Below are 26562 nucleotides of genomic sequence, written 5' to 3'. Positions count from 1 at the left end.
GAGCAAGTTATTAGATCCGGAATAGTAAAAGCTGTTGAAAAGATCAAATGTTTGGGACTTCCAGGTTGTCACAAGTGAGATCGGGGAGCTGGAATCACTCGCTCTGAGCAATCCAGCTGTTGCAAGAGGAAAGGGGAAAGAATGCAGGCATTGCCTTCCATTGAAAAGCTCTGAGGGTACCAGAGTGTCTTGGGGGCCTGCAGCGTGGTTTGCCTGCTCCCCTGACCTCTTACAGTTCCTTGGGGGACTGTTTGTTATCAGAGGCTGAGCAGCGGCGCTGGACGCCATTGCTACCTTGTAACAGGAACCAACCCTTAGCGGCAACTTTCCCAATCTTCAAACAAGCAATATATTTGGATTTTAAAATTGTATATTGAGTTTGGCAATATTTCAGAATGAAAAAGAATGAGCAACTTTTTCTTATAAGTTAACTTTCAGTAGCCCCACTTACATCCACTTGGAGAATACGCACAGTAGAATTATTGTGGTAGATGCTTTTAACTCTCACCTGAGTTTCAAAGCATTACAATAAACTACAGGATTAATTTTTTTGCAGTTGAAGTGGAAATTCCAGGCTGAGACAAAATTGAGAGAGTAGTTCCTCTCTTCATAGCAGCAGAAGTATTACAGTGCAATCCTACACACAAACACTAATGTGACTTCGGTAAGACTTACTCTCAGGTAAATATGTACAGGATTCCAGAACTTAATCTAGCTACAGGATAAATTTGTAGAAAGCCTTGAAAAAGTACCCATTCAAAATAAACAGAGTAGTAAGGTAAGCAAAACTTTTTTCACAAGCATGCAACAAATTTCATTCCAAAGTATGAGAGCTCCATTGTCAGGCTCATTGCTCTACATGTGCATCTTCCAGGTACCTTGAAGTGGTTTACCAAGGAGTGCGGCATCATTGCAGATGCAGGAAAGAGTGTGTTTGACTCTATGTCCTAGGCAAGCCTTCCAGCTCTCCTGCTTGTATATTTCCATTCTACATTGTTAAGGGGTCTTCTTTATTTAATCAAGGATAAGGATGGCACAGCTTGTGTTTCACTGTATCAAATGCAGCTCAACAGCTATATACTGAGGATTGCCAGGTACTTGACAGTCTCCCCTGTAAAAGAATTTTTGCAATTCCTGGCAAGCAAAAGAAATATTAAAGCTCTTGTGGGCTTTTGGTTTGGTGGGTCACAGGTTGTTTAGTCTGCAGAATCTAGGATACGACTGAGTAGGTGTACTTCTGCCCAAAGATGTCAAATGCTTTGGTGTCTGTGTCATGGACTGGCCACCTGAACTATAAAGAATTGGTTTTCAAATTATGTGCCAGGGAATCTGGTGGATTCCTTGGTTGCTTATCAGGGTTTGCTCAATGAGAAAATCAGTAATAGAGGACATGCTTCCCACTGCCACTCATCTTCTCCTTCAATGCACACCTGCAAGTTGGATGTGTTCTTGGCCTCACTCTGCAACTGTGAACCCGTCCAACAGACCCCATACATAAAATAAGAAGGTGCTGGGATCCTGTGGCAGGCATGCAGAGGTTCCTGGAAGTTGAGTAAATGCAGAAAGGGTTCCCTGAAGGCATAAAGTTTGAAAATAAGCAAAATAGAAAATATATAGGATGAAGCAAATTCCACCAGTCCTTTTAATTAGCCCAAAGTGACAAGCTTCTCCGTTTTCATAAACTGGGAAAACAAGCTTATTATGGGTGGTGTCAGTGTAGCAGAATCTTAATTGTAATTCCTCTGACACTTCAAAGTTGATTCTGAAACTCTAAATTCTCTTCCCGACAACCTCCTTGATCAAGAACAAAGCACAAGTGATGGGTGTTGCACATTCCAAATCTGCAAGCCCTGCAGTGTGAATAGAGATGTTATAAGCATGCACGATATGCACAGGCATCGTTTATTATTTATAATGCTCTAAATCTGAAGGGAAAAAGTCGGCACAGATATCAAAAGCTACATTAATAATTTTAATCAAAACCCTACAGACGAAGAGCGTATCCCTGGAAGCTGAAGAATTGTGTGGGTGTACATGAGAGCAGAAACTGACCTATTTGGCTCATCATCATCTGTGTAGTATTGCTTCTACCCACTATTGCCCTTCTTTCATTCCTACAAATACATCAAGTGTAATGGGGGGAGGGCAGAGAGCAGTCTATAAAGAGCATCCTTATTCCGTGCAGGTGATCAAAAATACCTGGCATTCGTAGGCCTGCTTCCACTCAACACTGTCTTACTATCTAAGCTACAAGCCTCCTTCCTCTAGCTATAGATATTCTCCTCAGAATGGATGTTAAACTCAAATTTGAACCAATTCTCCCTCAGATAAACCCTAATCCCCATCTCCCATCTCAGGTATCTCTCCCTATCCAAAAACTCCCTCAGAAACGGCTCCTTTTATTCTTCCGCCCAAAGCGCTACTCCAGCTGTCATGGTAGCCAATCAGAGAGAGGCTCCAGCCCTCTGGTGGAATTCTGAGGCACTGCATCACCAGACTCTGGTCTGGCTCTGCTGTCCATCACAGAAGCCTCCTCAACAAACACTCTTCACAGATTCATATGTATAAATTTGGGTAAATAAAAAGCTTTACCAAGCCTTGAGAGCCAAAGTACTCAGTTCCCTAAAGCACTGAAAACACGCAAGCAGGAGTGTTGGTCATTGTCCCAATATTAGTACAATTCGCAAGGTTTTGCTAAGCCACATAATGTATCATTTATAAAATTATCATACAATGCCAATATAATAAACAAATAATAAATTTTGCAGCTGCCAGAGCCTTGTAACTTTTCAACAGAGATTAGGCAGAGGGAGAGGATATCATTTAATATTCTCATCTTCATAGCAGTCTCATATATACTGTAACCAAAACATGTTATGACACCATCTCCAGCCACTGTCGGTGGGCAAAACCTTGAGTGTCACATGTTTATATTTCATTTGCTGTTTTTTAATCATAAATAACAGTAATTCATAATAATGTCTATTAAAATGCAGTACCTTTTAGTCTATTGCTTCCCAAACTGTGTAGGAGGCCACACTAGTCTGCTGCAAGTGAACTAGTTTGATACTCTGAGAAACAGATTGATATATTTTAATAGTTAGGCTTCTGAGACCCCAGCCCTCCATCCATCATGGCCCTTGCTCAGTATGTCTCTTTCTGTGTTCCAATCTTGCTTCCCTCTATTTAGCCTTTACTTGGGAGTAGGTAACTCTACTGTGTTCTTGCACTGGGTGTGAGTAAATGATATAGTCACTTTTAATGATACAGAATTATGCATTCCAGAAGAAGCTACCTGTTCTGTATTTTAAAAAAACTCTGCCTCTCTGGTCACAAAACATTCCCTATGCAGAGGCAGGCTATTCTGACACAAACTCCAAAACTCAAACTCAAGCTACCAAGCAAAGTATTTGTTCATTTTAAAGTCAGATCACAGACACACCTGCCATCTCACTTTTGATTCTTCCACATTTGAATGCTGTAGAAAATGTAACCAGGAATTGCTCAAATAGCAGAAATCCTAATAAATACAATGTATCTTGGGATTCTGTAGAATAACAAGTCCATGGAATTTGCACATGTTAAGGGTACATTCACCGTTCTATAATCCTTTGAGATAATAACATTCTCATTAATTCTTCTAGCAGTCTTTGCAATATAAATCAAGATAAGTTCATTTGATAATGAACTGTATTTTTCTCATGTCATTTAAAGCCAATTCTTTTAATTAATGTCAGATTAGATACTTGTATTAAACTGTGATTCATTAACTGTGATTCTGCAAATGGTCCGTACTCATACTGACTTTACCAAAGGCTGCTTCAGCCTTTACACGTGACCCATTATTTGCCTTGACCCCAACAGAGGCAAATTCACATCCTTAGCTACTATGAAGCTTCCTGGCTTCTTGGCTGAATATATTCCCAGAGATGCATGAAGCAGAAACAAGTTTATACTTTACTCCGCCTGGAACCCTAGAGACAGGCCAAGGAAAACTTCAATCTGATCATATGGCGTCACATGATAAAAAGATAGCATAGGTGAGCATTCTGTTGTAATTCTGAAGACTTCCTCACCCAAAGGCAAACAACCTCGGGTTACATACCATCCTCCTTACGAATGCTTCAGGTAACGAGCTCCGCTAACCCGGAAGTAGATGCCCCTAGTTGTGAAGTTTGCCCTGGGATGCAAGCGGAAGTCACACACCAGTGGTGCGGCAGCAGCAGGAGGCGCCATTAGCGAAAGCGTGCCTCATGTTAAGAACGGTTTCGACTTAAGAACGGACCTCCAGAACGAATTAAATTTGTAACCGGAGGTACCACTGTACTTAGCTATACAGCTGCAAATAAAACGTTTTAAGTGTGTTTTGTGCAATATACAATGTGACACTAGATGGCATTAGTGAGCCTTATAGAAAATTCAATGTATTTTTAAAAACGCTTTTAAAAAAAAGCATTTTCAGAACAGTTTTTATATGTGTGCAGATTCCGCCTTAAAGATCACAATCACAGTTATGGAGAAGAGAAACTGCCTTTGTTTATGGTTCCCCTTCCAAAGCCATTAATCCCTCCTCCCAATTATAAGGTGAAATTAACTGCTAACAAGAGAGGTGGGGACCCGTTTAAGTTTCCCTCTACAGATATACTGAACATGGAGAAGAGGAGCATGACTGCACCCACTGGTGCTGCCCCCAACCTTTGTGGGTTGAGTGGAAAGAGCCTCGACATGTATGCTGTGGTCTGTGTAGAGAGGTACCCTTTCTACCATTCATTGAATGCACTGAGATCTGGATGAGGCCAGCAAGCACGATCCCATTCTGGGCAGTGTAGGAAATGGAAGTTACAGCATCCGAGGTTGAGGCAAAGCCAGCACTGACGGCCAATATTCATCAGTAACAAACAGGAAATTACTATTTGCACTAGAAACACATTTAGATGGTTAGGATAATTTGTTAAAATGGGGACTTCCTGTTTCCTGCTGAGGGAAATGGCTGCCTCCCATGCAATCGGACCCCCAGCCATGCCAGAAATTCAGAGTTAATATGAGGGTGATTAGCTCTGCCAACCCCCCTAGGGTGGGGGGGGGGGGTTGCCTCACCCGCAGATTGTCCGTTATCTGTCGCTCGCAACAAGATGCGAGGACAGAGGACGCTGGGTGCCAAGCTTGGCACGGAACCAACTGGGAACTCTCTGAAAGCCGTTCCTTCGTGCAGGGGATACCTGTTTGCTAAAAATAAAAAGATTTGGACAATAAACAGGTGTGTTCTGGAAAGAAGGAGACAAAAAAGATCTACTAAATGAAACAGTCACTGGATGCTAAGATTTTGAAAAGGACTCCTATCATGTTTTCATTAATGTGAGGTGAGCGGCTATTTCTTTTCTTCTATACATCTACATCTGTTTTTTTTAATGCTGAACCTCAAGACATTAACATTAGACGGAATACAGGTGAAGTCTCAATTGTAATTTGTTATTTGGCCGCGCAACCCTTGTTTGACGTTGTAATTGGACTTGGTAATTGGACTTGGCAAAAGACAAAAGAGCTCATAAAATGGCGCTCATTAGCTGTGGCGTAGAAGAAAAATCTCCTCCTTCTGGAAGAGTGGGAAACATCTTTTTTTGGACTATAATATAGACTACAATATGGGAAAATATTTCACAAAACATAGTGCATCCGATTCCACAGAATATTGTTATAAAAGGTGAAAATGAAGGCAAAGCTGGTGTTTAGCAGGCCCCCCCCCCCCGGGCCCAGGGAGGGGGCAGGTGCCAATATCAGGAAAAGCTGATAAATCACCAAATGATTTCTGAAAGCATAAGTGAAATATATCGCATTCTATCTTCTCCTTTTGATTTTCTACAAAGTGCTTTGGAATAAGAACTCGAGAGCCTACGGCGTCATTAATCTTCAAATGAAGTAGATTTGGACAACAGCCCAGAGTTGCATGGAGAATTCTTTCTGATGGACAATAACGTGAATTAAACTGTGTTCCGGCAGGTGAATGGACATATGGACTTATTTAAAATGATAATAGTTATGTACCGGCGACTGAAGAGATTTTGAGAAGTTAACATCAGAATTTGGAAACTGGCATAACAATAGAGAAGAAAGCAGGAAAAAAATGTGTGAGATAGTTGCTCTGGACATCCAGAACATGGGAAGTCCTTCCCTGAAATTTTAATTTGGAATGTAATTTGGCTTTATATGCTTGTATTGCGATTTGATTTGATTGAATTTATCATTAATTGGGATGTTTTTAATTGAAAATTAATAAACATTATTTACGAGAGGGAGAGAGAGAGAGAGAGAGAGAGAGAGAGAGAGAGAGAGAGAATTTGTTAAAATGGAAGAGGGCAGACTTTAGCTAAAAGCAGGGCTGGCTTCCCTGTGAGGTGGGGTGAGGAAGCCATCTCCAATCTCCAGTGGCAGAGAAGTGAGATCTCATGGAGTGCATTTCAGCAATATCTCATGAGATCTTGCCAGAACCCACTATCACCACCACAGAGTCGTCCACGACTGGACCTAATGGTCAGGGGTCCTTTTACCTTTACCTTTAAGGTTTCACCTCAGGTGATGAAGCAGGATGTGCCGCCACTGGCTAAAAGGTCAATTTTAAAGTATACTGAATCATCTAGCAGGATTAATTTGGAATCATTTTTATTCAGTATTTTCTACTAGTAGCTTTGGGGGGGAAAGTCAGTTTATGTTAATAAATACTGCAGGATCCATTAGGTGGGTGGGAAATCATTTCTAAGATGAGGAATCACCAAATTTTACAGGAATAACTGAATCACCTCACAAAATGGAACATCAGTTTCCTAGAAGAGAGCAAATACTTCTGACTCAAAAATTCCCAGCTTTTCTGGGAAATATGTCCTATAATACGCCTTCTCCAGATTATAGTTATTGACACTAGGCTAAGCCAAAATGTGAGGGTTCTCCTTGTAAACATTTTACCTCTTGTGAAAAACCTTTGTCTTTCAACTATTTAGGGAGAGCCTTGTCAGAAGCATTCACATTGCCACCCAAACCTCTCTGCTGCCCCTCCTGCCAGTTTGCAACTGCTGTGGACAGGCAAAGGGGCAGGTTTTGCAAAACCAAAAGTTGGAACATGATAGTAACAGACCAGCTGAGATTGCTGCTGGACAGTGTCCAGTATGGTTATGGAAACTGGGTGCTAAACGCTTCCTCTGCCTGTTGACTTTCCTCTGTAGTATCCACTGCCCAAGACTGTTTGCCCTGCACCCCAGGGGAGCTCATGAGCAAGGGGGGGGGCGAGTATTGTTGTTATTAAACAGCATCTTTTAACTGATATTGGTTAGAAAGATTACAGCCTCCCAGTGTTTTAAAAGCTTCACTGACTACCAATTTGCTACCAGCCACAATTCAAATGCTGCTTCTGGCTTTTAAAGCCCTGATGGAGTGGAAGGACTTCCTGCTTCAATATGCAAATGCCCTTACAGAGGTTTCCTACTAATACCCTCTAGCAGTGGCGTAGCGTGGGTTGTCAGCACCCGGGGCAAGGCAAGTAATTTGTGCCCCCTAACCCGTGGATTTGCGCCCCCCAACCCTAACCCCCAGATGTTGCGCCCGGTGCAGCCGGCCCCCCCTGCACCCCCATGCTACGCCACTGCCCTCTAGTAGTGTGATCATGCAGAACACAGCCTTCTTGATTGTGGCTTCTCATCTCTGCCCTTGGGATTGTCAGGCAATGCTATAAAAGAAACGCTATAAAACATATATATGCAATTTGCCTTTGAGCTCTACAGCGCCACCCGGTGTCACATTTTTATAACACACATAACATTATAATTGCAGCTGTGTAGCTGAGTGCCCAGTGTACTGTGTCTAGTTGTGGGCGCCACAATTTAAGGATATTGACAAGCTGGACTGTGTGCAGACGAGGGCAACCGAGGTGATTAAGGGTCTGAACACCAATCCTTATGAGGAATGGTTGAAGGATTTGGGTATGTTTTTAGCCTGGTAAAGAGGAGACTGAGAGGGGATACGACAGCCATCTTCAGGTATCTAAAGAGCTGTCACACGGAAGAAGGAGTAGGCTTGTTTTCTCTTGCTCTGGAGGACAGGACTCGAACCAATGGCTTCAAGTTACAAGAAAGGAGATTCCAACTAAACATACGGAAGAACTTTCTGATATTAAGAGCTGTTCAACAGTGGAATGGACTCCCTCAAAAGGTGGTGGACATACATCTTTAAGCAGAAGTTAAACGATTAACTGTAATGTATGTTTTAGTTGAGGTTCCTGCATTGCAGGGGGTTGGACTAGATGACCCTCAGGATCCCTTCCAACTCTACAATTCTATGGTTCTATGATTCTAAGACATTTTGAATTTTCTCTAGCTTTTAATTGTATTTTATTTAATTTACTTTTGCTGGCTATTAGTTGAATGTGTTACTGTATTTTATTGCTTTATTAGCATGTGTGATTTTAATGACTTTTGTGTTTAATAATTCCATTAGCCACTTTGAAACCCTTAGACTGAGAGATAGGATTACAAATGAAATAAGGCACAGGCAGGTGAAAGATTCACCCCCTTTGGTCCATTACTTCTCTGATGCAAACTGCACCATTCACTCCACCACTTTATGGTTGTGTGGAGTAAGCTCACATTTGAAGACACAGGTGTGCTAGCATCATACATAGTTCTATCCTAAGTTCTCCTTTGGAATTCTTTAAAGCTAACAGGTGCAAGCTGGGTGAAGCAAGACAAATGTCATATGGGTTCTACTCTAATGCAGAGGAAGGAGAAAATGTCCCCCAAAATTCAAAACTTCTCAGAGAAGGCAGCAGAGATGCCTCAAGGTGCACAGGTCACGGCCAGTCCATACACCTTCTCCACAGAATGTGTGATAGCGCAAGGCTATAAGGAGGACGGAGCCAAGGGAGGGGCAAGGTGAGACAGATCTTCCTCACCCTGGGAGCACCTGCTGTGTCTTATGGCTCATATGCTGCAGTAGCAAGTATTCAAATTAGCTCACTTGTTCTCCTGAGCAGGGAAAAGGGAGGAAAGGCAAGTGGATCTTGTACAGCATAACAATCCCAATGCTTTTCTTGATCGTCACAGTGCTTTCTGAGCTGATGTGGATAATCTTGATGGGTGGCAACCCAATTTACATCAGACAGTTCAGTGAGAAAGAACGTCTTCTTTCAGCAGCCGTGTTCCATTGTGTTATGCTTGATAAATAGCAACACTTTTGCTTTTTGCGCTGCCAGTAAAAGATTTATGATGTCCTTAGCTATTCGTTTACTCACTTTAAATGCTTGCATTAGGGTTTTCCTAAATTATATGCTAAGGAGCTACACTGTTAAACTTCTAACTGGCTTTATAAACAGAAGGCTTATTGTCTGCATGTTAAGATCTGGATGGGCACTATGAATCAAGGCAGCCAAGTACACACAGTAAAACTTGTGTATTTAATCACATTCCCCCCTGACCTTGAACTAGGCAGGCGCCCCCAATATGCATTAGCTGTGTGAAAGGACTCTGCAGTGCATGGCTCTTCCCTACCCAGCCACTGCCATTGACCTGCTTATGGAACATAGGCAGCCTTTTTATACTGAGTCAGACCATTGCTTCACTTAGCTCAGTATTGTCTACACTGACTTGCAGCAGCTCTCCAGGCTGGTTTCAGGGAGGGGACATTCCCAGTCCTGCCTAGATATACTGAGGATTGGACCTTCTGCAAGCACAGCAGAAGCTGAGCTAGTGTGAACGCCTGAGGCAGAAAAGCCTTGCACATGTAGACCTCTCCTTGCACTGGCTTCCATGGATTCTGGGGGGAGAGCTGGATATCACTGGAGGCAAGTCCAGATTGTTGTTATGTATTTGGTCTTTGTTTAATTTGCTTGGGGGAAAATACAACTTAGGACATCCATTTCTCTTCTCTTCCCCAATGCCTCAGCTGTGTCTGCCTCATCTCAAACTCTATGAACGGTAATTATCTGAAGATGCCAAGAATTCATTGTTCAAGGCCCCCACCCCATCCCAGAAATAAAATCTCTTAGGGCTCTGTGTGCGAGAGACGCGGTAGCTAAAGTCACTTGAAACTGGTATGAATTGGTAGTGTTGACTGAAGGCAATTCAGTAAACCACTATCAAATTTGAACCTTCTTCTCTTGGGGGTGCCCTTGGGGTTTCCCCAGCTAGTGCCTCCCACCACTCCTCTTTATCCAGCCAGTCCATGACACAATTTCTTGTCTATTCTATCTGCAAGGCAGGCTGAATAGGTAATATATTATAGCCAGCTAATGCAGTAGTTTCACAACCAGAAGCAAGTTCCACTGATTTTAGAGGCATTTACTTCCAGCTGTTATTAGCTGGAAAGGGACGCGGGTGGTGCTGGAAGGCATGGCTAAGCTGCGGAAGGTGTACTGTTCTCTGAGCCCACGGCTACCTTTGAACATAGGCATGTAGGAAAGATGGCCCTGATCTATTAGAATGCGCACATCAAAATTGCAAGGCTACGAGAGGCTTTGAGGAGAGATAAGGAAATAGCTGGGGAGTATTTGGAGTTCTTTGGAGATGGGCAGATCTTCCAAGGAAAGAGGGGTAGCTGTAAGGAGTTTGTGGGTAAGCAGGACTAGGGTTGGCATTTGTCCTCTTTTTCCAGGACACATTCTCTTTTTCATGGGTATGTAAAATGAGAGTCATCATAAATATCCAGAGTTAAAAATAGAAGTTGGCAAATGTGTCCTCTTTTTTTGTTCTTCAAAATATGGCAAAACTAGGAGCAGATGGCTGTATCAGGTAAAATGGAGGTATTGATGTGTTAGTAAGGGGTAGGTAAGAAATGTTGGAGGTGGGAAGCAGATGAGAACACCAGTTGTAGTGACTGAGATGGCACTCTAGGGTGGAAGAGATCACTACTGAGTGGTGACCAAGGAGGAGGATGACTCAACATTGATTACCAATGAACATCACAAGGTTGTGGGAGACCCAAGGAAGCTGCTAGGTTAGCATCTTGCAAGCATGAGCCACGAGGTCAGGAACCCATGTTGGGCACTACCAAGTCATTAAGTAGATGTGTGCCTGCTTAGTGCACATGATGCCTGCACTACTGATGCTAAGAATTTAGAGTACCCTCAGGGCAATTTGCAAGAGTAGCAACCTTTTACTTCCCAGCACACATATTGGCCACTGCTGGAAAATGAAAGAGGAGGGTTTGCACTTAAACTGGGGCACCTTTTACACCTATATAGTTTTTTCATTTCTATGTACTTTCAAAAGACCAAACAGACATCCTTTCATTTTAGCAAAGATGAGAACAGTGCAAAATTTAGGAAACATATCAATGCAATAATCGTAAAGTGATTTCATGCATTTCTTCAACAATTTGCAGCACTGTTTTCCTCCCTCAGACAATTAGCTGTAAACATTTTCTCAACAACAGAAATACCGTAACTTTCGAGGGTTTTTTTAAAGCCCACATGAAATTAAAGAACATAACAGGAATTTCATATGTACAAAACACATGCAGCACTTGGAAATCTCTGTATTAGTAGGCAATGAAATTGTTCTATGATTCAGCAACAAAGTAGAATGGAGTAAGAAGCAAATCCCAAAATACTTTGTTTATTTATTTCAGAGACAGAAATAGCACCAGGGAAAACACTGCCACATGTTCTGATTTTGTACAAACACATAGTAATTAAGAAGGACTAAGCTCAGCAAAATTGTGTATATAGGAACAAATATCTACTGCATGCTCAGCATCTTTAAGATCCTCAAATATATACTACTGAGGTGCTTTATATACTTCAGGTTTCGTATGTCGTGCACATGATGATGGCTGATTTATGCGCTGTAATGACTTTGAATCAAGTCAAGGTTAACGATTCTATGAATTAGAGAAACGCCACATGCATGAGTGGCAGGTGCACTATCTGTGTTTGGCTCACTATGAATATGATCAGCTGCAATGCTCAAGCTGCACACTGCTCTTTGTTTAATAAGTGCCATAGCTAGATTTCAAAAATAGAATTTATGGGAAGACATTGAAAAAAGGGCATGCATGCAGTTAAGTTAAGTAGACTTTTGAGGATGCCATTTCAAAAGGAACACTTTTAAGGCTTCCGTATAAAGCAGTGATGAGGAACCACAAGCCTGAGGGTCAAATCAAGCAGCCACCACCCCCTAGCCTACCTATAGGACTCTTCCCAGGCATCACCCCCTCACCAGAAGGTAAGAGGTTGTGCATATCTGCACCAGTTATATCACTTCCCTAATGTAGGAGTGCTCTGTGTTCGTGGGGGAAGCACTCACAAATAGCTTAGATATTGGAGGCACATGAATGCTCAGCTTGTACACAATACTAAGCCAAACCATGCCTCAGCATGGATGCTCCCACAGAGGAGACTGTGGCTTCTTTGCTCCTCCTCCAGTCCTTCTGGTGCTGTGCTACTGTGAGCTAAGCCACTGGGTCATTGTTTGCTGTGGAAATAAATGCCTCAGCGAGCAGGGAATGCATGTCAAATTCACCACACTTTTGAATTTGTGGCTGGCTTCAAGCTACTATTTAAGTGGTAACCCCCTGCTATATATTAGGCTTCCTTAACCAGATACATGTCTTACCTAGAAGCCTATTACTGCAAGGTCTTTTCCATGTCCCTTAGATGTTAAAAATGAGTCAAGGACAGAACAAAACCAAAGTTCAACAGGAGTCATTGGGAAACTGCACGGGAACAGACAAAAAGAGAGGGTTCAGTTTGGCCCCTAGGCCCACAGTTCCCCCCTCTTGCTTAAGCAGACCCACACTATCTGAATTGGGCAAACCTTTGAAGAGTGTTTACCTAGGGCACCTGCAACCAGCCCTGGGCTATGGCACATTCCATTGTGACTGGTTGTGGATTTATAATGGAATGACATGGATGGCTTTTATAATCAGAAAAACACACTGACCTTAACACTACACAGGTGGAGCAGCATAATGACTCCTCAATTGTAAGTGCATCAATTCCTGGGGAAAAGTTCAATGAGGTTAACTCAGTATGTGTTCCAAAGTGACATATTAATACAGAGACATATATTTATGAAAACAGAACATTGTGTTTTCCCCCAAAATATACCTCCATTCCAATGTGTATTCATTTATGTTTGGTGTGTTTTATGTTGCTTTTTATCATTTTCCTGTTAACATATTGCTGTAGACTTGGATGCTAAGCCAATAAAACTTGCACTGTTAAAAACAACAGAAAAGCTTTGAAATAACTTGAAAACATATTGGAAAATGCAGTTAAAAGCTATTCATTTGGTCTAAGAAAATCTTATAACTAAATCAACATTGTTGTAACAATGACCGAACTGAAAGTACCACCATCTATATTCTTAAATTTGCAGCTTGATGGATGGTGTAGTCCATTAAACACTAAAAATTAGATGTTTCTAAGCTTCGTTGAAGCAAATGGGATTTAGACCTCCCTCCCCCTACCCCCTGCCAGGATTGTACAGTAAACTGCTATTCATAATGTGGCTCAGTGATGGAAACTATCTGCTACAAGGCAATAAAAGGGGAGAGGAATGCTTATCAGCAATTATCAGGAGAAGGTTGTGGAGGCAAGGCCACCGCAGTCAGCAGTGCGCAACTGCACAGTTGTTGCGCCAGGAAAGCTGCACCGCCCGCCCCCCTCAAAGTTAAGGCAGACTCTGCTCACCTAAGGTCTCAGGTGTAAAATCCATGGAGCTCATTTCAGTGCTTTATATTTTGGAGTGGGATGCTACATTTACAAAGAACAAGAGTGTTTTACTTTAAATAACTAAATTCCATTTAAGCCAGTGGGTTTTACATCCAAATAAGTGTGCTGAGAATTGGAGTAGCAGTGTAACATGCTAACTTAAATTTAACCTCTCAGACTAAAGGAATTCAGTGCAAGTCTTCACCCACCGATATTAACTGGTGGAGGTGGGGGTGAGGCATTCAAAATACAAGGCCTTGATCCCTATGGTATAGTTTGCTCGGGTTTACTCACAGCAGACCCATTGAAATTGATGAGCTTAATTTAGTCATGTTCATGAACTGCAAGGGGTCTCCTCTGAGTAAAACATAGTTGATTATCACCCTGTGTATGCACACTTTAGAAAACTCTTATTTATGAAGCACCAATTACAGTATTTGAACAAAAAAAATAAGTACAACTTTCAAGAGATTAACATAAATTAGTGATGACCACCTTCACCTTGATATATTGTAACCCACACCAACTCTCCCATCTAAATAGGTCTGATTTGTTGCAATTATTTATTTTCTTACTCAAGAAACAGAAGCAGAATTACAGGAAACTTCATTCACAATGGATGGATATTAACTGCTTAGGGTACAGTCCTATACTCAAGATCTGCTGGCTGAGAATTCAACAGACGCTCCACTATACTGATGGGAAAGAAGATAAATTGCCACCATGCTTCCCCCCCCCCACCCCGCCCTGCAACTTCCTTCCATTGTCCTGGACCTTCCCAGTCAATATCAGGATGTATTCTGCTTGGGTATATGAGCCAGAACATGAGAGGAACCTTTGTGTGTGCAATTATACTGACTATCCATTTGGAATGAATGAAGGGTACTTGGAAAGGGAGGGAATCCTGTGTGGAATTGAACCAGCAACTTCCTGAGCCGCGGCATCACGGCCTGATCCTGTGTCTGTACCTGCTTTGCAGACTGCAAGGCTGAGCTCCCTTGTTTCTTGCTTGTGCCTTTCTTCCATTGGAGGGAGGGTGGGATGGAGGCAAAAAATAAAAATAAAAATCTGTTGGGGAGGATTTGAACCAGAAAACTCCTGCGAGTGTCTGTCACTGCTTTAGCAGACAGTGCCACAGAAGCACCTTCACGGCCCCTGCAGCAGCTGGCTGGTTCTCTGTGTTTCTTGCACACTGGGGGCATGGCAATGTGATGACCAACCTCTTTGCTTTGCCTGCATGAGGTGGCCCCATATAAGTGCTAGCAGAGGCTTATTTAGAGCAGGGCAACCATGTCCCCTACACTGGGCACTGAGCCAATGTAGGCATTGCAGGGTGTCGCAGCTATGACATAGTGCACATGCAACATGGAAGGTGAGAGGCGGGGGGCGCGCGCGCTGAATTTGGGCTTTGCACAGGGCACTGCTGAAATATGAAAGGCCAAAACCCACCCCTGGTGTGAGCAGCATGAGAGGTTAGTGCTGGCATGGCCTTAATTGGGAAGGTTGGTAGAGTTCCAGGGGTGCTGTGGGTGCAACTGCCATTTTCATACTCTTTTGGAATGTTCTGGTTCTGGTTCTGTGCTTGCTTGCTTGCTTGTTTGTTTGTTTAGTATACCTCCCTTCATCCACAGTTCCCAGGGTGGTTCACAACACAAAAGCACAAAGGACCACGAAATACATAATAAAAACAAAAACAAACCAATAACACACTCATCCGCAACACATTTAAAAGCGTACTGGATGCTTTCATATTTCTCTCCCAGGCTGAGCATGTATTTAATATGATGGCCTGTCAGCATCTCAGCAGCATGTCCCTGGTCCTGGCTTATTGCGAATATAGGATTTCTCTAGCTATTTCGTTTCAGTCTGTGAAAATTCCTCCAAATATCAGGATGCGATCCAATATTCATTTTCCACTTTAAGTGTTAAACAATGAATTTGATTATGTATGAATGCTAGTATCATTAAAATGACTCAGTATGGTTCAAAGTGTCTTAGCATGCCCAGTGGACTGAAGCTGAGCTATTTAACATATCATAAAATTAAAACAGTGATATCTAAACATAAAGGAGTGGAGGGAAAACCTGGCTTGAAATGTTCTGCTACATGCTGCTATATACTGTAAATAATTCCATTTAGGTAAATTCCGTAGATTCTCTCTCTCTCTCTCTCTCTCTCTCTCTCTCACACACACACACACACACACACACAGTTCCCCTTGCCCAAACTTCTAAATGCTAGGAAAACTTAAAGACCAGTGAAGAGAAGATTAAAGAATACCATTTATCCTAAAATAGGTGCAACACCCAGACAATGTGTGAGCTGCATTCCAACAACATCTGTAGGACCACAAATCGGTCAGCACTGTCTTTGAAAGATAGACTTCTGCAGCATAATTTCACTACCAATTCAGCTCATTATGGATTTCTGTGTCTAAGCCTCACTGTGAACCTTAATCTGCATTTAAGCTCTGGGCCTACCTGTGACTGCACGTTGCAGGTCTATCTATGTGCTCTTATCATAAACCCTAACTGCCATGCTGAAAAAGGGACTTTCTATGGAATCTTTAATCAAGTCAAGTAACCTTTATTGGCATCACATAAGAACATTCAGAATACATTCAGAATAGATAGGCCAGTGCAATCTCGACGCCACACCAACGGCACAGTCACCCACCAAAGGGCAGAAGAGGCAAGCAATCCGCCTCATCTCTGTGGGTTTCCAGCAAGGGCAGGATCCTGTAGCATACTTCGGTGACAAAAAATCAGATAGAGGAACTTAGCTACTGTCTCTCCCCTGTAATAAGAAGCGCATAACCTCCGTTTCTGGTTTCCATGTTGGAATACATAGATGGTCTAGAAATTGTTGGCGGAGATCATCATACATTTTACATTTAAGGGCCATGTGAGCTGGAGTTTCCACCAGGTGGGCATCGCACGGGCAGATCCTGTCTCCTTCTGCCAAACCCGCAAACCTACCCCAAAGGAGGTTAGAAGGATTAGAATTGAACCTAGTCAGTGAAAAGGCCCTTCTTTCTTGCGGATTGAACAAAACTTGTAAATAATTAAGATTAAATTATTGTGCCCAAGAGAGTCAAAAATAAAGGGGGGAACATGTTTTTCCCGCAGCTGAGATTAGTTCCTGGTGATCTGTGTCCCACAGCCTAGTTTTTAACATGGCCTTGGCGACTGGGAAAGCCACAGCGCTCAGGAGAGCCTCTGAAAGCCCAAGTTGCCATATCTTTGTTATCCCATCTTTAATAAAATCTTTAATAAAACTACGACAGAAATAAAACTATGGGATGTGTGAATGACTTATGATGACAAGGCAGAAGAGAGTATAAGAAAATAAAGGTGAGGACTGAGGAAAGATGCAAAGTCTGAGAGGATGGAGAGATGAGGGAGAATGAAGTAGAGCAGAAGCAGAATAAGGGATAGGGATGTAGCAAGAACAGGAAGGAAAGTGGTTCAGGAGAGGGGCAGTGAAACCTGTTGCAGGAATTGATGGGTACAGCAAGACAGAGGACCGCAAGGGTTAGCCATGACACCAAAAGAGCAAAAACTGTTGGGGCTTTCTCTATGTCACGAGACCCTCCTCCTCCCCCATTTATGCATAGAATATTACCAGGTATATAATGCTTACAAGTTACTGGTTCTAGACTTCCAGGTAAAGATGACACACAGACATTGTACATTTTACTCTCTCCACTAAATTTTTTTTGAACCAAATGTATTTCCCAATATTCAGTCACACAAGACACAGAACCACAAAAGAAGCTAAAGAGGCAGGGCTACTCAAATGAATACAGCCTTGATTTTCAATGGCTGGGGTCATCAAGAGCTGGTACACCCTTAATGCTAAAAATGTGTACCAGTTTACATTTTTCCATGTAATTAACTGGTTCTCACTCCATTCCAAGCAATGAACTTGGAAGTACTGTTGCACTGAAGTCAAACCTGCCCTCTACCTATGTCACTGGATGGATCAGACCTATGTAACTATCTTAATTATCTTACGACACAAAATTTCTTGCAATAAACAAGTCCTACCTCAAGCCATCATAATGTGGGGCATCACCTAAGAAGTGCATCCAATGCATTTTCTCAATGACAAAGTCCAGTGCAGGAAGATCTGCTTTTGTCCACGAGGCATTTTCTGGAGTGTATGTGCTCTCTGCCTAGGCCAGGGGAAAGCAGACAACAGAGCTCTGGGCTCAGAACCTTTTAGTTCTAAGTGCATTTTTTCTGTACCTATCTCTGGTTGGTGGGTCACAGGGTTCTAGGAAAAACAAAAAAGATCCCGCAAACCTCACATCGGCCCAGCACTGTCCTAGGTTAGGTCCTTCTGTGCATTGATCCAAACGTATAGGAGAGGGAGCTGGACCAGGAGGACTTTGTTTCCTTCTAATTTTGTGTTCTAATCAATTGATTGAGATCCTTGAAAATCTGGGAGAAACCCCTGAGGATTTTTGTGGTCCTGTGAGTACTTAACAAAAATATTTGTAACACATATGGAAACCAAATGTTTAACTAAGATAGGCTATTAATAAATACAATGGAATGTAGTCATAATTATATGCTAATATAAGCAGCTCACTGCAAGTCATAAGCAAGAGAAAAGATGAATTTTCTGAATTAAATTCACAGTGTTAAATGCACCTATGTGACAGAAAAACCAACTAGCGATTGTAAAGATGGGCAATTTGGAAAGTTCTAGTCTTTGGGCAATTGATTCAGGATGTCAACTGATGCTGAGAGTGATAAAAAACAATCACAATATTTGAAGCTGAAAAAGAATCTGACTTGACAAAGCTTTTCTCCTTTAAACAAGCCTACCATTAAGGCCCAAAGTCACATATTAGAAATGGCTTTGTACTAGGATCTAGGGGGCATCTATATCCCACACCATCATTGCACAGGACTGCAGCTTAAATGCTTCCCTGCTGCATCACTCAAGGACTTGTGTAGGCCAATTAAGGCTGTGCCATTCACAAACAATGTTTCCACTCTCCCTAAAGAAATGCTTTGCCATTTTGTGAACCATTATTTTTAAAAAATTGTTATTTTAACATCTCTCATATTTTTTTCATTTCAAAGTATAGATTCACTGCCCCCCCCCCCGATTGATCTAAAGCAGTGATGGCCAAACCTGGCCCTCCAGCTGTTTTGGGACTAGAATTCCCATCATCCCTGAACACTGGTCCTCCTGTTAGCTAGGGATGGTGGGAGTTGTAGTCCCAAAAAAGCTGGAGGGCTAAGTTTGGCCATCAATGATCTAAAGGCACATGAGATTATCACCCTGCTCAGAGCTAAGCAGGTTTCAGTCTGTTCAGCACTTGGGGACCACATGTATGCAATTTTGGGTTGTGACCTGGTGGCTGAATAAAGATGCAGTCACATAGGCTGGGTTGAACGAGAACACTGTGTTCAAGTTGAAACCAATCAAAACACCTGCAAGGGAAACAACTACAGTGGTACCTTGGGTTAAGAACTTAATTCATTCCGGAGGTCTGTTCTTTTTTTTATTTTTTATTTTTTTAAAATTCAAAATTATAACAAGACATATTATCCAAAGACATATCATCTGTTCTTAACCTGAGGTACCACTTTAGCTAATGGGGCCTCCCGCTGCCACTGCTGCGCCGCCGCCTGATTTCTGTCCTTATCTTGAAGCAAAGTTGTTAACCCGAGGTACTATTTCTGGGTTAGCGGAGTCTGTAACCTGAAGCGTCTGTAACCTGAAGCATCTGAAACCTGAGGTACCACTGTATTGGGGTAGGAACATACAATGAAACTGCAGCCACTAAGGAAACCAAAACCCTACCAGTTAGAAATGCAGTACAGTGGCACCTTGGGATACAAACGGGATCCGTTCTGTAGACCCGTTCGCATCCTAAACGCAACGTAAGACACGATGGCGCGTCTGCGCGTGTTGCGTTTTGCTGCTTCCATGCATGCGTGACATCATTTTGAGCGTCTGTGCATGCATGAGCGGCGAAACCCGGAAGTAATGCGCTCTGTTACTTCCAGGTTGCCATGGAGCGCAACTCAAACGCGCTCAACCCGAAGCACATTCAACCTGAGGTATGACTGTATCTCCACCTCCAAGCAGATGAGGCAGATTCACCTCAAAGGCAGATCCTTTCCTGTCCCAGGGCCCTAAGGCCATAGGTATAGCCACGATTTTTGTGGGGGGGGGCAGGCCTTTTGTTGGGGGGGGGCAGAACCTCAGTTAGCTATGTATTTTTATTTATATTTCTTGATTGGGGGGCAGCTGCCCATCCCTGGCCCCCCTTGGCTATACCCATGCCCACAGGCCAGAGAGCAAGCCTTGGGGCCCAGTCATCACCCTGAAAGTTACCTAAAGGGAGTCACCTGGTTGAAACTTAAGTTCCACTTTCCACAGACAACCACCACAAAAAGGGGGTAAATCTCTACAAAACATGAAAAAAGGCTCAGCCCTAGGTATCAACATTTGAAGTATGAAGCCACTGGTTGAGAAACAGCACCACAGGCAATATGAATATGCAAGATAGATAATAATTGGCAAAACAGCTCAGAATGAGTCTCTGATACCATTGACAGAACTGCAGAATCACAGAATTGTAGAATTGTCGAGTTGGAAGGGACCCCAAGGGTCATCTAGTCCAGGAATGTCCAACACGTCAATCGCGATCAACCAGTCAATCGTGGGATTGATTTTGGTCAATTGGGAGAGGGGGAGAGAGAGAGGGAGGGAGGGAGGGAGAAGCCCTGCACACTCCAACTGGCTCCTCAGATCTGTGTAAACTAATATAAAAATATAGTTTTATTTTTCTCACTTGTTTAGTTACTTGTCCATATAGTAACCATTTAGATCTGTCATGATGATATCTAAACATAACTACTATATCTATGAAATAAGGATCCATTTATCTATCTATCTTAAATGACTTTGGAGGGGTGGGAGAAGGGAACACTTGCTGAAGAATGACAATGGGAGAGTTTGGTAGATCACTGCCAGTTTTTGATACTGGATAGTAGACCACAGCCTACTTGAAGCTGGACATGCCTGATCTAGTTCTAGGGGTCCCTTGTAATGCAGGTATCTCAGCTAAAACATCCATGACAGGTGGCATCCAACTTCTGCTTTAAAACCTCCAAGGAAGGAGAGTCCACCAGCTCCCGAAGGAGACCACCCCACTGTCAAACAGCTCTTACTGTCAGAAACTTCATCCTGATGTTTAGATGGAATCTCCTTTCTTGTAAGAAAGGAATCCTCTGTGTGTACATGTGATAATTCTCTAAGTTTTTCCTATGAGAAGTAGCAATATGTATTTGTGAAATAAACCATATCCCACCCAGTCTTCCTTCAGTCTGATAAAGCAGCTGAGACAATAAAAAAGCCTGCCAACTGCCACTAACTTTTATTCAATTCAGGACTGAGCCATGTCCTAAAATATAGGACACAGCAATAAGCAAATGAAATTGCTGCATGTATTTCATATATAAAATATTAACAGCTCTAAAACACCACAGACAATAAAAATGAAAGCACAAAACAGTGGATGCCACTACAACTGAATTTTTATCTACATTTTGGTGAAATCAATCCTAATTACTAGACATCTATGCTATTCAGTGCATTATCTGCGGTATAGAAAATAATTGCAGAGTTGGACAGATAGAGCCTTTCTATTTTTCTAGCCTTTGTACTAGAAAACAATGGTCTGTCACTGAATCAGGCACTATAGTCTCCTTGCTAGCATTATGCTAATTGCTGGACTCCACCCCAGACCTAGCACTGGCCCAACAGCAGCTGGCAACTCTACTGATCCAGCAAAGATCTACAGGGCTGGTTAAAATGTGCCAATGCCATATAGGGAATAAAATTGGCATGATAATACTATTTGCTATTTTATGTGCATTTGCTCCCAATGTTTCTGGGAGAGGCAAATAAAAATTACACCAGCCTCAGATAATAGTAATTGGTATGAGTGTTCAGCAAATAGCTGACTGGCTGGATCCATTCAGTCGATATGTCTTTCAGGGATTATTCTGCTTCAATTCCTGCATTTCAGGGGGTTGGACTAGATGACCCTGGGGATCCCTTTGAAACCTACAATTCTATGATTCTAAGGGCAGGATGCTTGTTCAGCTTGCATGCAGTACTTGTGCCACTACATCTGATCCACTTCTCTGCAGTTTTATCATTGGGAAGGTTACATTTCAAGAAGTCACCAAGACCTCCCTTGCTATTATATACAGGTCACACACAAAAAGTTCATGAAAATGATTCCCCAACACCCCAAGGTTTCATAGCATACTCACATATCACAATAAAAAATTCAAAATGTATACCTGGAAGTACATGAACATTTGCAGAAAGCTTTATTAATTCAGCCAGAATGTTTGCAGACATTCTGTGACATCACAGCAGCTCATTTTACACCTGTGGAGCATAATCTGGAACTTTGACCACCAGGTTTCTGTGACTTCTAGACTGGTATACCACTGGCCAGGAAGAATTCAAGGAACTCTTACGTAACACTGGGAGGGTGCGCCATTTAGCTAGCTTTCTCCTGACAGTTAGGAAGATGTTTTAAACAAGGGTATGGAAACTACTGGACTACATCTCTCATCTTCTCTGACCAATGGCCATTTTGGCTGGGGCTGGTGGGGGCTTGAGTCCAATAACATCTGGAGGACCAGGTTTTTATTTATAGGCTGCCTTTATGAGTTAAAACTCATTTAAGGTGACCAGCACCTAGTAACAGATAACACCATTTCCAATTACGATAAAATATATTATAATACAACTGCCATAAAACTCATAATATTAATAAAACCAGCAATAATAAATATATATCTCCACTCCTTTTGTAAAGTATGCTATTTACTCTTGCAGGTGATAATGTAATTTTTTTTAAGTTGATGTTGACTTTTGTTTTGTTTGTTTCAAGCATTTTATAATGATTTGTTGTGTTTTGTTGTAATTTTACAAGTACTGTAAGAGCCGACTTTTGACTATGAAGTAGGATGCAAATTGTAATTACCATCTTCCTTTAGTTGGCAGATAGTTTACTAATACCTTCAAAAGGCAAAATAAAAAGGCAACAGAAAATGTAACTTGGCCTATTCAACACTCATTTATAGAGGGAGGAATTCAACTTTATGCTAAGGTAAATCATTAGCTGAATCCTAGAATCATAGAATCATAGAGTTGAAAGAGACCACAAGGGCCATCGAGTCCAACCCCCTGCCAAGCAGGAAACACCATCAGAGCACTCCTGACATATGGTTGTCAAGCCTCTGCTTAAAGACCTCCAAAGAAGGAGACTCCACCACACTCCTTGGCAGCAAATTCCACTGTCAAACAGCTCTTACTGTCAGGAAGTTCTTCCTAATGTTTAGGTGGAATCTTCTTTCTTGTAGTTTGGATCCATTGCTCCGTGTCCGCTTCTCTGGAATCCTGACCAATATATAGCCAAAACACTGAATGGTTCACCCTGGGTGGATGTAAGCCTGTATAAGAGGGTGATCAGGCACTCTAAAAAATAGCAGGATGTAATTTTTTAAAAAAATATCACCAATGCCACTCCATGGCAAAGTAATACGATTTAAATCATTTAAAACAACCACAACAGGATGCTGAGAACATAGCCACTTCTCTGAAGAGGTACTACATTAACTACAGAATCCATTTTCTGTTCCCTTAGAAATGTTTCTTCTTTTTCTAGGAGATAATTTTACACAACATCACCTAGTTAATCCAGTTTTGAAAACACTGATTGAACCTAATATGGCTTGGAGTACAGAAAATAAATGAAAGTGACTGTCTGGTACCCATCTACTTGTTATTGTCAAAGCATATCTGATGTTATCACCAGCCATGCAGCTGTACATGAAATGTGGACCAAGATGAAAATTAATAAAGACTGGGATGGGTAGTTATGGGACTGCAGTATCAAACGGATATTTGATACATAACACTAAACCACGTCTTAGAGTTATGTGAAGTCCTTGTACTCTTCACATACAACAATAACCTTGCCCCCTTTCCTGCTTGAAAACAAAGCATACTTTGCCATTTCATCTGAATCGACAAACTATGGTTTATGTTTGTCCCCTAAATCAATATCAAAAAGTGGAATTTGCTCCTAGGATCAGATTTCTGCAGGGTTTGCTGGTTCCGATGGAGGGCAAAATAAGGTTTGCTTCCACCTGGGCCTATATGTGAAATCACAATGCACTTAAAAAGAGAAGCAGCAAAACTCTAATTTCAATCAATTTCAAAAAACACATAGTCAGTGACAAATTCTTTTGGCAAGAGAAAAATTATCACCCATGGTTGTTGACGTACATTAACTTGGTGTAAATGAGAAAAGAAGAACACACAGTTAGGCACTTCAGAATAAATTCTCTTAATTAATTTTTCTGTATGGTGACAGTGATAGTCCTCTTTTGTAATCAAACATGGCAGACTAGTTTGTACAAATTAACAGTAGAAGATGTGAAACCAACTTGTGGTTTGGGGTGCTGCTTTGGTGGCCAGGTTTAAGCTTCAGTGGTACACTTTTTGGAGGGAACTCTGCACGTGGCAGCAGACCTGCAAGGGACCTGAATGCAGCAAATGGAGTTTTGCTTTTTATGAACAGTGATTGGTGTGCTAAGGCCTCACCTGAGGATTGCACTGCTTCAGGTTTGTGAAGGGACTTGACCTTTCCAGAGCCCCCCATCTCCCCACATTTGGTGGCAGTGACGCTTTGCGGAGAGGTGGTCAGTGCTGTTCTGCTGTTATAACATGGCAGTGGTTCAGACTGTTACTCCACAGTCCTCTAAATAGAACTAGTTGTGGTGATGCTATGTCCAGCCTTGGTCTAGGCCTGCAATCACTTGGTGATGTGAATAAAGCAGGTGAGGTGACTTGAAAGCTCTGTGGAATTTCCTCTATGATGGCTTATGCAAGTCACCACTCAATTATTAATTCACCAACTAATTAATATGTAGGCACTAGTGTTGTTCTGCCACTATTATAAATCACCATTCAATGAAGATGAGCTTTAATACCTAATAGACATAGAGAAATTTCCAAGCATCATATTAAATTGGGGTAACTCAGGAAACACGCTATTCTTTCTCAGGTAAAGGGTGGTGCAAATGTAGAAGAATTAAGAACCATTTTCATTTAAGGTAAATTTATTGGTTCAATCCATGACTATGCATACTTAAGCTTCCATTTGGGGGTGGAGGTGAATTCTCAGGGTAGTACTCTAAGCCTAAGGTGCTTTCCCCCGCTCTAAATATAAATGAAAGGGGACAATATTCCCATATGTCTTCCATGCCAAGGAGTTACGCTCTACTAGTTATGTAATCCTCCAAAGTTGTCACCCAAATGCAGGCTTGGGTACTGATCTAAAATTAGAGGAATGGTGAACCATGAAAAAGTAGCATGGCACCCTTATGTACTGTATAATACAGAATGTCATAAAATACTGGGGGAAAGACTGGATTAAATTTAGACAATGGAGATAGATAATGAAGAGGAACAAATTCAAATACCTTTGAAGTGATCATCAAGCGAGGACTATGTGTATATGTGGGGTGTAGTGGTTAGTATGTTGGACTAACTCTGAGAGACCAGGGTTCAAATCCCTCACTGGGTGATCTAAAGCAATCATGGTCTCTTAGCCAAACCTCTCACAGGGTTCTTGTGCAGATAGAAGGGTGAGGAGGAGAACTATGCATGCCATCTTGAGGTCCTTGGAGAAAAGGTGGGATACAAATGTAAAAATAAATTATGATGATTATAATTGATTAAATGTGTATACTGCTCGTCATCTGAAAATCAAAGACATAAAAAATGAAAATAAAGGACCTAGGAAACCCTCAGAGCCCCAATCCTCCTTCAGAGGAGGTATGGCAAGTCCCTTGTTCCTTATTAAGGAAGGTTGGGGTATCAGCTCATCACTAGACAGTTTGTTTCTATTTATCATGCACATCCGACTTCACTCCACATTCCTATCTTGTGATCTCCGTTACCTGTTTTCCTGCTTGTGATTCAATGTCCTGCATTGCCACTGGGTCCTCCAGATAAAATTACCACCTGATTTCATTCACGGTTCTAGCTAAGTCTCCTCCAAACTCTGCTTTATGGCAGAGGTGAATAGAATCCCCATTACTCTAATCTCTGGTGTGCTGCTCTCGTCCCTGTCGTATTTCCCCCTTTATATACTGGGGAGCGGGTACACTGGATAATCTGATCCAGAATGCACTGTACCTTCTAGCAGTGTGCTTCATGATAAAACATCATATCCAATTACAGTGGTAAAAGGTAAAAGGTAAAGGTACCCCTGCCCGTACGGGCCAGTCTTGACAGACTCTGGGGTTGTGCGCCCATCTCACTTAAGAGGCCAGGGGCCAGCGCTGTCTGGAGACACTTCCGGGTCACGTGGCCAGCGTGACAAAGCTGCATCTGGCGAGCCAGCGCAGCACATGGAAACGCCGTTTTACCTTCCCGCCAGTAAGCGGTCCCTATTTATCTACTTGCACTTTGACGTGCTTTCGAGCTGCTAAGTTGGCAGGCGCTGGGACCGAGCAACGGGAGCACACCCCGCCGCGGGGATTCGAACCGCCGACCTTTCGATCGGCAAGCCCTAGGCGCTGAGGCTTTTACCCACAGCGCCACCCGCGTCCCTAATTACAGTGGTACCTCGGGTTAAGTACTTAATTCGTTCCGGAGGTCCATTCTTAACCTGAAAATGTTCTTAACCTGAAGCACCACTTTAGCTAACGGGGCCTTCTGCTGCCGCCGCGCCGCCGGAGCACGATTTCTGTTCTCATCCTGAAGCAAAGTTCTTAACCCGAGGTACTATTTCTGGGTTAGTGGAG

At 42.3% G+C, this 26562-nt stretch overlaps 1 protein-coding gene across 7 annotated transcripts in view; it reads right to left on the bottom strand.

The window, feature by feature from the left end:
• Positions 1-26562, bottom strand: part of HECW1 (HECT, C2 and WW domain containing E3 ubiquitin protein ligase 1) — a 180114-nt gene that overhangs the window by 117214 nt on the left and 36338 nt on the right. The window contains exon 2 of one of the 7 annotated variants that reach the window (XM_053409587.1): positions 12921-12978. The exons of the other annotated variants lie outside the window; for them this stretch is intronic. Within the exon in view, the coding sequence (XP_053265562.1) occupies positions 12921-12947 (27 nt within the window). The 5' untranslated portion in view covers positions 12948-12978. The remainder of the gene's footprint in view (positions 1-12920; positions 12979-26562) is intronic. 7 annotated transcript variants of the gene reach the window in all.

The sequence above is a fragment of the Podarcis raffonei genome, chromosome 12 (genome assembly GCF_027172205.1).
Source record: "Podarcis raffonei isolate rPodRaf1 chromosome 12, rPodRaf1.pri, whole genome shotgun sequence".
Lineage (NCBI taxonomy): Eukaryota > Metazoa > Chordata > Lepidosauria > Squamata > Lacertidae > Podarcis > Podarcis raffonei.
This window is presented reverse-complemented; position numbering and strand designations above follow the sequence as displayed.